The following is a 13,172-nucleotide window of genomic DNA, read 5'->3' as shown; positions in this document are numbered from 1 at the left end:
CGAACTACAAAAACCCTTCTTTGGAACAATTTCCTCCGCCTCTCCTTGCTGCGACTTCTTCATGTGCTCTGTGTTGTGGTTTGAGAGGGCGGGGCTTTGTGACGGCGTGCCTGGGTCCGCGATTGTGATTGGTTGGGAGGAAGTAATGACTAGCATAGACCTACATGATAGGTTACAAAGAGAAGAAAGGAAAACTGCGTTTTTTTAATCGAACTTTTATCAACTCTGTTTTTTTCTATTGCGCCACACGTCTATCGATCGATATATATCGTTATTGAATTATCGCCCAGCCCTAATATATATACATATACATACACGCACACAAAAAGGCCTGTTCAAAAATATGTAATGAAAAGGTTCAAACAATTACAATATTTAAAGTAGGCAATTGAATAAATTACAACTATGTATACTGGTTCAAAAGCAAAACCTTTTAGACTGTTCTCTTTGCATTGCCATAAAATACACTTATGTACAAACTAATCTCTCTATATTATTTATGATCAAGAAGAATCATCAACAGGGTGGAGAGAAAATGCCCCTGAACTAAAGATGAAACGGCAAACTGGACAAAGTAAGCAGCCTCAGTGTGGAGCCTCATCATATCATGCATTTCCTGTATTAGATACGTCAAAGAGGCAGGCCTGGTCAATGCAAAGCCAGCTGCTAAAACACATGGGAGAACAGATGCTTTCTGCCAGAGCAAATGAAACACAGGGTCTCCAATTTGACTGGTGCCCAGGCTAAAAGCCTTTCTCTCTATTCTGTGCTCCATCATATGCTGGAACCTTCCATTTTTCTTTTTACTTAAACAGAATGTGCAACATTTGTTTTTAAACACATCCCCACCGATAAAACATGTAAAGCAATATGGATAGTTTTTATGAGCATGGATGTGTTTCATCTTGTTCAGAATTAATCCAAAAGATAACCGTATCAGTGTTAATGTATGCATAAATGCATTTGATGCACAGGTCTTCAGTGCATGCAACCTGCCAGGACTACTTCACTGCTCGCATGGAAACGAAGCCTCCGTCTGTTCCCTTATTAACAAGCAAGCTAAAACATACGGAAAAAAAAAGACAATACACTGATGGAATGAGTCCCTGATGATGAGGCACATTTTTCTAGAATGACTAAAGCTCCCCCTACTGGTCCTTGTTTTTATATAATTAAAAACATTTGTTCAAAAGAGAAGCTTTTTCACGTAAACACAATTAACAATGACTAACCTTATGTCAAGTCCTGTAGACAGTCCAATGTTTTCCCAGGTCTGGAGCTTCTCAGCCAGTTTCTAAAAGTAACCAAACATAATCAAAGCTTAATGGTGGTCAGAGCAAAAAGAAAACTTAATTTAAGGGGTTTCTGATCCTTAAACGTTTGAAATGTAAATGAACCAGAGGAAACCAAATAATTTACACACTAAAGAGTTTAGTTGATAGTAAAATCCATCTGTTGTGCGTCTTACTCTACACTTGATTTTGATTAAGATTTATGTTAGAATATTTGTTGCCCTACAGTTTTAGAAATACTGTTAATTAATAACACTGGGTTGATGTAGTTTGTTTTCTTGAAAACGTTGTCTAAACCTAACCCCTTTTTTGATAAGCTTAACTTCAGTATATGCATCATACAAAAGATACTTTGATTAATATCTGTGGACTAATGAATCAAGTGCTCATTTGTAATCAGCACTAGTTTTATCTTCCATAAAAAATGCTTAATCCACATTAACCACTTTTGCTTCAGGATCCACTTGAGGTTTAAGTTATCCTTGTTGGTTGTGCATTTTTCCTGAGCTTTTTCCTTCCACTTAACTTCCCATTATTATTCTGCAATACACTAGCTTGTTTCAACTTGGTTTGATTTGTAGCAATGACCAATTGTGACTTAAGGCTGGTTTATGCTTGATGCATCTGCCTTCCGCACATGGAAATGAGACAGTGTGAGCATTGTGTCCGGATACTATAAGATGGCCAAAATGTGTAGGAAGGCCCTAAGATTGGAGCATGTGATAGGCATGTATGGTAGTGTTGGTGTTTACATGTCTAGATCATAACCATGAGAAAAGTCCAACATTAGATACTTTACCTCTTTCTCCAATTCTATATTGACCAGCTCCTCTTTGTTTTTCTCCATTCTCTTCAGCTTTTTCCTCAGCCCTTCCACCTCTTCTTTCAACAGGCTACAATTTTCTCTACTCTCCCTGTTTGAAAGACATAAAAAAAACCTCTTAAATCAAACGAAAGATCAAAATTCTTGGTCTAGCATCAGAATGCACTTCTATTATTAGCTGAAATTTCAAAGATGCGTAGAGATTTAACATTCTGCAGTGTGAACTCTGCAACAGCACATATGTCATTAATAATGTGAGTCATTACATCCAGGCCTCATATTACTTTTCTGATTGGGTTTTTAATGCAAAGCTTCCTGATAATAAGCCCAGGGTTCATGGCAGCACATTTGAGATACTGTCAGCATCATTGACCACTATGCTGACAGTAAGTTTTTTTTTTTTTTTATTCATCGTTTATTGTATTTTTTCATGTTGCTGTACACTAAGTACTTAAAAATAAAGTTACAAGCTTCCTCTGTTCAATTACACAATGCAGGATATAGAATGTGGTGAACCGTGAATAATTCCTCAGCAACGTGTGGGAAATTTAGAAAATTAAGAAGAGGTTATGGGTAGAATTTCCTGACAAATTGACTGGAGTTGGGGGGGAAAAAATACACCAACAACTAAATAAAGGAGCACAAATAAGAGAGAAAACGGACCTGAGGAAAGAGTTTTCTTCCTTGACATATTTAAGCTCCTTTTCCAAATCTGGAACTCTTGCCGCCTCAGACTGAATAGTTTTCACAATAGCCATATCTTGTTCCTGCAGGGCAAGCCGTCTCTCCAGCTCCTGAAAAATCAGAGATACATTTATCAGTCAAAACAAAGCTAAACCATTTGTTATGGAAAACTGCAGAAGCAAATGAATGAATGACAAAACATTAACATGAACAGACACGTGCTTCAGTTTTACACGTCCATATGTGGATGCAACATGAAAATCAAAGATAAAAAACAACAAATTCTATAATCCATCCTTCCATTATAGACAACTGTAAGAATGTATTACCTCATATAGACAAACACACCCCCTTATTTAGTAAATAGCAGAATAATTTTACTAATTATTGTCTTTCTGAGTTCATCTTAAGTCAACTTGAAACAATTTTTCGAACTTTGCTTTAGAAGCACTGACTGTTTCTCCTGAAGGATGTTAAGCGAGGTGTTGGCCTAGTGGTTAGAGCAGTGCTCTTGTGCTCTGAGAAGGTTGCAAGTACCCAGTCTGATCACCACAGCCTCCTCTCTGGGTTCCAAGGAAAGACCCTCAACCCGCGGATTGCTCCCCGGCACTAAACAATGGCAGTCCCCTGCTCCCCAAGAGGATAGGTTAAATGCAGAGGTAGGCCGTTTCTCAATTCACAACAACGCGAATACGAACTCTTTTACTCGCCAAGTATGTTCTTGAGAAGAACACAGGAAAGTCTGGACTTAGGGAGAACAGGAGCATGCAGCATAAATATGGGTCAATTGGAACAGAAGCGTACTCGTGACATCACTGCATGCTCAGCTCGTCTGGAGTTGCATGTCACCTCCTGTTATCAATAGTATCTAGATAATAAATTCTTTTTTCATTTATTGGGGGAATAATAATTAACACAGTCACATAAACACAAATGGAATGAACATTTTTTCAAATAAAACAAAGAACCAGTGGTCCTTTACACACAGCTATGCCAAAAGAGGCCTGCTGCAGACGGGCTTTGGTTAGCTCTGGCTACAGTTAGCCTTGAATGTCTACTGGTTGCCTCGGTCCTCTCAACTTCTGACATTTACTTTTTAATTACACATTAAATCGGTAAATGCACCATATAGTGACACATAAAAGTATAATGTTCTCGCCTCAAATGATCTTAAAATATTCTTTTATTGAGCAACGGCAACAGAAAAAAGAACTTTTAACTTAATACTCTGAGCTTTGTGATCGCTCCACTAGAAGCTGCTGCTGCCGCAGTGCATGCTGGGACAGCTGTCAATCTCAAGAACGGAGAAGTCTGATCTCATGCATACTCTGTAAAGAGGGAGGGGCGAGAACAACATCCGGGGACTTTGTCCGTTCTCTGTGTCCTATTGTTTTTGTGAATTGGAATGGTGCTAGGGCTGAGACTGATGATGTAACAGAAGCACTTGACAACGCACAGGTTGCTATTCTTCTCTTCAAAATCATGCACGAAGTGGCATTTCCCTTGATTTATGCACTTCTGAGTAATCCTCATGAGTTCTGCTGTTTGAGCGGCAGCCACCCCTCTCCCCTGAAAATGAACAATTAGGGAATACCCCTTACAAGAAGCAGCTATCCTAACCAGGCTGTGCCCGCACTGTAAACAAACGACCTATTTCTTTGATCATGAAGGAGTGATTTGAGGCAGAGGGTGATGTTTTCTGCACAAAGTTGAGACAAAGTGGCCCTTTTAGCAGCTAATCTACTCAGTAAAATGGTTTGTTTTCTTTTAGCTAAAGTGCAAGTCATGACAATCAGTTTTGCTCACAAACTTTTTAGGGTTAGCTCTTGTGTTCAAGGGAAGCTCCGACTCGCGTAAAGTGGTGCCTCTCTGTCATATGACTCATTCAGACACAGATCACAACCTACCAGGTAATACTGACAACTTTTTGAAAAATTCAAACAGACCTAAAAAAATATTTCATAGATCTTAATTTGAGCTAATACATGAAGACATATGTTGATGTTTAAGGGACTTTTAGATTCTGCATATTTGTATTACAAAGCAGATTCCATTTTCTCAGATCCTCATTTTTAGGGGTGACAACTGTTTACTGAATTACTGTCTACAACTTTTTATCATAAATCTAACAAAGAGTTTAATAAATCAGTTTTGTTTCTAAGTGCAACTTAAGCTATCACAAATTAATTTTACTGACAAAATTCCTCTAATAAAAGGTTGTTTGCTTATTTTGGGATGGCTGTGAAAAAGGTCCAAAGACATGAACAATCACTTAGAATTTCCTAAAGTCTAAGCTCAACCCCAAACTTTACATACAGGTCATCAAACTGACTGAAACAAAGAACACCACATGTGGAAAGGAGAACAATAGATTGTTTTCCAAATTATATTCATTTCTTTTTTGCATTTTAGCCTCATTATCAGCCCCACAACCCATCTTCACTCCTTTGAAATCAATTTATCTTAGAGTAACTCATTCTTAGCATAAATACACAGCTCTAACAACTGATAGGTTTGCTTTTGCAAATTGATCTATAAGGCTTTGACTCAGGGGATGTATAAATGTAGGCCATATTTTTCATCTTTTATAAAGTTAATAAGCTAAAACATACCTTAATCTTGATTATATGCTCTGAGCATGAGGACTGTGCAGCTTGGAGAGTTTGGCAAAGTTGAGAAGCTTCTTGATACTTTCTGGTAAACAAAAAGAAAAACAGAAGATTTGCATGTGATCAATATTTTCTTTAAAGTGGAGGGGCAGATTTCCAAGAGTATGAAGGAATGTCTCCAAACCTGCGCTGTAAATCCAGCTGTTCTTGTAGCTCCTGGTTTTCCAGTGTTTGGGAGGAAATGCTTGAGTCTTGGTTTTGAATCTTCTGCCTTAGATCTCTAATCTCATCCTTTAAAGCAGTGATGGTCTGGATATGGATGAATAAAGCAATTAGATGACGAGAAAATGACCAAAAAGCATGAATTCAGTCAGTGTATCACAGAGTCTCTTACCTGGTTGGCTGTAGACAGTTTAGTATCTCGCTCATCCAGCCTTTTCTTCAGCCCATCCAGGTTCTTGCGGAGAGAAGAGTTTTCTTCCAACTGCTCTGAGAGGTTTTTCGTTGCTTCTTTCTCTCTCTCCTCCAACTTTTTTATTTGCCCTAAAAGTCCTTGGTTACGGTCCACTTCATGCTGCAATAATAAACAGTAAACATTTAAAACAGAGAAGAAAAGGTAAAAATAAGAGCTGCAATAAACCCTTTTAAATAGAATCCGTTTATGCCTTGGGTTAATTAGTGGATATAGGCAGTAAAACTGCTTTGTACCTCCAAATCCCGAGCGTTGTCACAAGCTGCCTTCTCCAGTTCAAAACGAGCTCTTTTGTGACTCAGCTCCATCTGTTTCTTCTCTTGGTCCAGCTGAAGGTAGCGGTGCTGAGACTGAACTCTCTCTGCTGCTTCCAAAAACTAAGAGGGAAATCAAACTTGTCAGTGGCTACAAAGGTGGTTTTGATCACCTTGGAAGATCAATGTGAAACTTTTTTTTGTACCTCTAAGCTGCGTTTGTAGTGAGACTGCAAGGTCCCGCTCCGTGACTGCTCAGATGGACGCTGTGAATGTTCAGGGCGACTGATGAAAGTATTAAAGGACTTTAAGGTTGTTAGGATAGTGGTGTCATCTTCTAGATCCATTTTAAAGGGTCCCTGAGGCCGAGGTGCACTAATTAGAGGCAGAAAGCTTGAATAAAAACACAGAGACAGGACATCTTAGCACTACATTTATCATTGACACAGAAACCCTTAAAGGTGCAGTAGGAGATCTTTTCTGATGCATTTTTTACCATGTGGCTTAAAGATCTCCCCACAGTCGTATAGCAAGCAGTGAAATAGAAGGTCTGGAAGTGAAACAAAAATAAATGGTCCCCGCTACAGTGTGAATTCAATGAGAAACGCCCCCCAATCACAAAACACGGCCCCTTGTACACTATTTTTTTCCTGACACGTCAATCAGGGTCGCCTGCTTGTCCTAAACCCCTGTGCGCATAGCCTGACATATGAACGAATCGACCCCCAATGCTCGTGCAGGACGCCATGGCTGGAAGCTAGCCACTGCTACGTTCACACCTAAACCAGCAAGAGCAGCAAAAACGTGCGTGCTGCTTCATTTTTTTATGCTTGTACAAGTTTAGTTATGACGTGCTGAAGAATCTCTGCTACTCTGACTTGCGCGGTGGAAAAAGTGGGTCGAATAGGCGTTGGGCAGAGCTATATTTGCTGTGATCAGTGGGTAAAAAGTAGTTTTAACCTATTTTGAAGAGAGAGAGTCCACCTGAAAACTTCGTCAGTACTTCAAATACCCTTCCCGGCGGTGCGGCGTCACTAGGAATCCCATTCAACAGCAGCCTATGGCCTGGTTGCCTCCTCGCGGTTTGCAGCGGCTGGAAAAATCCTGCGGTTTGGATGTCAGAATCCAAATTTCGATTTCGGCATTTTAAGTTAATTTAGGCGTTAATAAACTGTTTCAGAGGAGTGATCATAGCCCTCTGCATCATCAGTGCTGCCTGTCTCCCTGCCAGCTCCCAGATCAGCAACACACTGCTTCAGCTGCTCTAGACGTGCTGCAGGACCTTTTGCTGCGCCGTGATGCGCGTCAACAATTGACATTGCATGTTAATTAGCTGCTTTAACTAACTCTCAGATTGTTTCGTTCTCGACCTCAGCTGACCTCCTCGACAGACAGCATGCGTGTTCCTAGGTTTTCAAGTTGTGGTTTCGAGGGGTGGTCTGAAGGGATGGGCATGGTTGTATATGTTCACAAATATAGCTTGCTAGAACTGTTTTTCCAAGATCTCCTACAGCACCTTTAAGTAATAACCGAAATAAATTGTTCTTAACAATTATAAGCCGAGTTATTTGGGTAATTTCAAAACATGTATATTAAACTCTGTCTTAAAAAAATATGCATGTATTGCAAATCAAAAGGAACACTTCAGCATTCTTTTTTTCTTATTTTAGCAAACATGTTTAGGATATTGCAATGTTCTTGTTCATATTTTCAGCCTAAGCTAAAATCCAGACACAAATCTAAGTGACTCTACCGTCTTAGAATAAATGAATTACTATTGGCTGGGAAAGTAGTTCTATTCCCAAACAGCACCGTATTCATTGCTTTGAACGATAAAGCAAATTGACATTTTTATTACAAATGAACAAACTAATCAACCAGAAATCGCAAGAAGGCAATTTTTTATATTTTGCTGTTCCACCATGCTTTGAAGCATATATGTTAAAAAAAATGTACTCTCTACATTGGTTAGTTTTATTTAAGGGCTGCAACTAAAGATTATTTCAATCTTTAAAATACATTGAAACCATAATCTGTTGATTATTTTTTCGATTAATCAATTAATAATCGGATAGCACGTGGTTCTTATAAGTTTAGACGAAGTGACAATGTAAAACCAAGAAAACCTAACCTTAAGAAATAGGGAAGAATCTGGTTTTAAAACTATCAGCACAGCATGCAGTGGTTAGAGGGTGCCATGTTATTAAATCCAAGCTAAATGAGTAAAAACAAGGATATATTTGTCAGCAAGCTAGCCTCTGTCTAGAAAATTTAGTTTTCAGATGCCGTAACCAAAGTAAATAGTGAAAGCAGCTATTAAATAAAAAGTGACAGAAATTATATTTTGTTTCATGCACGTGTATCGATACGCGTATGCGCTATTAGCATTTATTTATTATAAAATGAAGCTAAAATAAAAGAACACTTACAGGCAAATCAAACGTAGCCAATAGTTAACTGTTGCTATTGTTTGCTAAAGAACGATAAACCCATAAACATTAGCAAAACTGACTGCTGGTCATCGGCTCCCCACAGCATACCGTAAAACATGTGTAAAAACAAGAGTCTTTCATCTGGAAGTTATAACACATTACCTTAGCACTGCTGCTTGTGAACAGGGGCAGGTTCGCTGAGGATAAACTTATACTTCCCTCCTGCTAACTACGTTAGCTACCCTTCGTGTGAGCTGCCCAGAAATCCCTCCAGTTAGACTCGAATGACATGCGCGTAACATCGCGAGACTTCTTCTTCTTCTTATGTTTTTATTGGTGGAAGGCAACCAACTTAAGGTGCATCGCGAGACTTTAAACAGTTTAATTATTTCAACTTTCGTTTCTATACTTTGTCCACATTTAACGATACGGAGGGCTCAAAATAACGTGAAAATTAATAATAATAATAATAATAATAATAGTAATAGTAACAGTTTTCTGTGGTTAAGCTTCTTTTCAATTGCGTAAAGTATCTAAAAATATCTAGAACGTTTTACTATTTAAAAAAGTTAATAAATAAACAACTAAAAACAAAACAAAATGCGACTGACTATGTTATTTGCTTGTTTTTGCATCAGCCTATCGAGATTCATCCATCCATCCATCCATCCATTATCTTACACGCTTGTCCCAATTGGGGTCGCGAGTGGTGCTGGTGCCTATCTCCAGCAGTCCTATCGAGATTCAGATTAATGTAATTAAGCAAGTTGTCCGTTAGAGGGCAGCAAAACCATATTTATGTTTTTTATACATCCTGAATTTATAATAACAAGCTTTTATTTCACTGGTCAGAACCTACTTATAAGCTTCAGGGATAACAAATTGTGTATAACCTTCTAATCAGATTTTAGTTATCAAAGCTAACAACATAAGTTTATTTAAGCCACTATAAGATATTACAAACAAATACCCTCCCAAATAGTTTGCTTATCACACAAAACAGATTGTTATGTATACCCACTCAGCATCCATTTGTTTAGATACAACGTTTTTCTGGTGCTATCAACATTTTTACCTCAATAAATCACATGGGATCTCATTCCTTTAATATTTTACTAGAAATAACAATATATGTGTATCACTGAATTAAAAAGAAAGGCCCCAGGCCTAACCTTAAGGTGGAAATATTCTCCCTTTTATATTAATTTTTTATAGGAGAGAAAATAACTAAACTTTGCTTGTGTTTTTTAAAGATACTAAAATGATTACAACTTTCTAAAACATCTTAGTGAACCAGGCAATAAAACCTAACTGCTCCCAAAATAGCTACCATACCAACAACTAGTCAAAAGTAATTTTATTAGAAGGTTTTGGCATCATTTTCTGAACTCTCTGAAAAAGATTTCTCTAAATATACGTCTGGTAAACATGAAATACATGCTGGAGCTACCAGAGATTTTGTTTTTAGTCCCTTTGTAAGAGAGTGTGAATCCATCTGAAAAGGTCAAACAGAAGATGTTATTTCTAGAGTCAGAAATAGCTGACTTTTTATCGGCCAGCATCTCTCTATCCCACCCTGTCTTTTCTCCCCTTAGGAAAATCTATCTGAGTGTGTCCACTTAGGTATAGTGTTCTTTACCCTAAGGCCAAAAATCTCTCACACTCAGATGCAATCAACACATTTTTCTTTGTTGTACTGTCGTGGCACTGTGTCACCCTTCCCCCAGCACTTCCACCTCTCACTTTTCAATGAAAGATGAGATATTTAGAAATAACAGTCTGATATGTTCGCATGTAGTTGTACATCAGTTTCCTTTTTTTTTCTTTTTTTAGTTGTCAAATGCTTCCACCAGTTATTTCACATTCTGAGCCAATATTGTTGTCAATATCTAAACAACAACAAAAAAAAATCCCTTAGACTGGGGGAGAAAAAGGTGAATACCCATCATTACTTAAAAAGCTTCTAGAAATGAAAATTATGTGATAAACAAGGGAGGAGTTCAGAGAGGCCATGGATGAGGACTATCGGTCGGCCTTGAAAGTGTTCGGGCAAACTGTCCGCTAGGGTCCTGCACGGGTCGACACACACGCATAAAAAAAAAAATCCCCAACTACCCGCCCGACCCCCGACCCGTTTATTTTTATTTATGTATTTTTCACCTGCAAAAGAGCATTTTAGCGGGTGACCCATTGGGGTCCCGCGGGTACCCGACCCGTTGCAGGACTCTAGTGTCCGCCGCCTTAAGGCTGATTTATACTTCGAAACCAGGTCCTCTGCGTAGGTGTCGCAGTGAACAAAAAGCCGTCCCCACCCCCTCCGCAGACACTCCGCTGCACCTTTCCCAAATTGTACTGCAGACAGTGCCGCAGACAGAAGGCCGGCTTGTTTTGTTTTTATGACCGAAATTCCGGAAAACAACTCGTGAAGTTTGACCAGCTAGAAGATCAAGGTGCGCAAGAACACTGGGACCCTTTTTCCACTTGGATCCCGGCTCTTTCTCGCCCTCATGTCCCTCCGTTGTCTGACTAAACTCGCCCCCACTTCCTTATCGCCTCAGCCGTATGTAGACCCACAACATATAGCACAGACCACGCTTCAATATTGAGCATAAAATCAAAAATGTCTGCGTCAAGTTCACTGCGACACACTGCTGCAGGTGTATAACCAGCCCTTTAGTAGGGGGAAGCAGTGCTTCACCAACACTGCTTAGAGTGTGGGTGGGGAACTTCTGACATTGACTGGGTGGAAGGTGATTGACGCGGTGGAAGAAGTACTTCAAGGATCTCTTCAATTCCATTGTCACGTGTTCCAAGGAGGATGCAGAGGCTTGGGACTTAGAGGCAGACTGGCCAATTAGCCATGCTAAAGTCACCAAGGGTGTAAGAAAGCTTCTTGGTGGCAAGGCCCCGGGGTGGATGTGATTCATCCTGAGAACCTTGTCTCTGAATGTTGTAGGACTATCTTGGCTGACACTTCTCTGCAGCATCGCGTGGCGGTCGGGGACAGTATCCCTGGATTGAAAGATGAGGGTGGTGGACCCTTTCTTTATGAAAGGGACTCGCAGGGCGCTTGAGGGTTTGTGGGAGTTTGCCAAACCAGTCCGCATGTGTTTTTCGGAGCAGGGGAAGCCATTCAACCATGTCCCTCGTGGTGCCCTGTAGGGGGTGCTGCCCCTTCTTATGACGTCATCATATTGCAACTCCACTCGGATAAATTGTATTGCATCTCTTTTTGGGTCTCAAGATATTATTACCTATATTTGCTTTTATTTTACATTTCATTGGCAATCTAAAGTAGCCGAAATTAGAAAACAATCATTGTCAGTCTTGAAGGAAAGTACTGCGTTCTAAGACTGAGCTCTGCCATTTAACAAGATGACAAAAAAAAGTCTCAGCTTATTTTTATTCTTTTCTTAAGATTTCAGGGCAGTGGAGGACACATGGCACATCTTAGAAATGACTTTCGTAGAGATTTAAGACAAATAAAACAGTTATTCTACTTGTAGAGAACTAACGGTTGTTGTTAAAGTTAAAAGTAGTGTAGCTTAATATGGCTAACTGACTGAGCTAAAAGAGGCTAACCTGTTAGCTACTGAACACAGCTAGCCACAGCTCTACACCCCTTTACTCCAAGGTCTTGCAGTTACTTTGTTCACCATAAACTTTTATTTTTTCAGTTATGTCATCGATCAGGTAAAACTTCATTGGTCATTAGACACACTAACGCTACAGATGCTCCCGACTCGGCACACGGACGCTCTGTGATGTTATTATCGTTGTCTGGGAAACCACAATGTTTTATATCATGGTAACATTCAGCCAATCATGTACTGTAACTTCACTGGCATGCGCAGGACCTGAGCAGATCTGGTACCTACAGCGGCAGTAAATTAGACCTGTTTCCGGTGCATCATGTTCTCCACTAGGGCTGCCCTTTGTCACTGGTTCTGTTCATCACATTTATAGACAGAATTTCTGAGCACAGCCATGGACCAGAGGGTGTCCACTTTGGGAACCTCAGGAAATCATCTCTGCTGTTTGCAGATGATGTTTTCCTGTTGGCCTCATCTAACCAGGACCTTTGAGTACACTGGGGTGGTTTGCAGCTGAGTGAGGAACCCTCCATTGTTCTTCACCTGAGACAGGTGGACTCCCCTCTTCAGGTCGATGGAGAGTCGTGGTCTCAAGTGGAGGAATTCAAGTTTCTTGGGGTCTTGTTTACGAGTGAGGGATGGATGGAGTGTGAGATTGATAGACAGATCGGTGCAGCGTTGGTAGTCATGCGGTTGCTGTATCGGACTGTAGTGGTGAAGAGGGAGCTGAGTCATGGTGCAAAGCTTTCGATTTACCGATCGATCTAAGTTCCCACCCTCACCTAAGGTGATGAGATCTGGGTAATGACCAAAAGGACAATATTGCGAATACAAGTGGCTGAAATGAGTTCCTTCACAGGGTGTCTGTGTACATCCTTCAAGATCGGGTGAGGAGCTCAGTTACCCGGGAGGAGCTCGGAGTTGAGTTGTTGCTCCTCCACGTCAAAAGGAGCATGCTGAGGTAGCTCAGGCATCTGCTCCAGTTCCTTACTGGTCGCCTCCCTCAGGAGGTG

General features: G+C 40.0%; 1 protein-coding gene across 2 annotated transcripts in view; it reads right to left on the bottom strand.

Moving 5' to 3' along the window:
* The window catches only part of mad1l1 (MAD1 mitotic arrest deficient-like 1 (yeast)), a 95,821-nt gene extending 86,971 nt beyond the window's left edge, over positions 1-8,850 (bottom strand). The window contains exons 1-9 of one of the 2 annotated variants that reach the window (XM_015381393.1): positions 8,729-8,850; positions 6,341-6,527; positions 6,117-6,257; positions 5,803-5,982; positions 5,593-5,717; positions 5,412-5,493; positions 2,779-2,909; positions 2,092-2,206; positions 1,233-1,294 (exon numbers count right to left, since the gene is read on the bottom strand). In XM_015381393.1, the coding sequence (XP_015236879.1) occupies positions 1,233-1,294; positions 2,092-2,206; positions 2,779-2,909; positions 5,412-5,493; positions 5,593-5,717; positions 5,803-5,982; positions 6,117-6,257; positions 6,341-6,481 (977 nt within the window). In that variant the 5' untranslated portion in view covers positions 6,482-6,527; positions 8,729-8,850. The remainder of the gene's footprint in view (positions 1-1,232; positions 1,295-2,091; positions 2,207-2,778; positions 2,910-5,411; positions 5,494-5,592; positions 5,718-5,802; positions 5,983-6,116; positions 6,258-6,340; positions 6,528-8,728) is intronic. The other variant, XM_015381394.1, reaches the window with a different exon arrangement.
* Between the last annotated feature and the right edge of the window lie 4,322 nt (positions 8,851-13,172).

The sequence above is a fragment of the Cyprinodon variegatus genome, unplaced genomic scaffold (assembly GCF_000732505.1).
Source record: "Cyprinodon variegatus isolate N-32 unplaced genomic scaffold, C_variegatus-1.0 Scaffold233, whole genome shotgun sequence".
NCBI lineage: Eukaryota > Metazoa > Chordata > Actinopteri > Cyprinodontiformes > Cyprinodontidae > Cyprinodon > Cyprinodon variegatus.
Note: the sequence above shows the minus strand (reverse complement) of the source record. Positions and strands in the feature narration are given on the sequence as shown.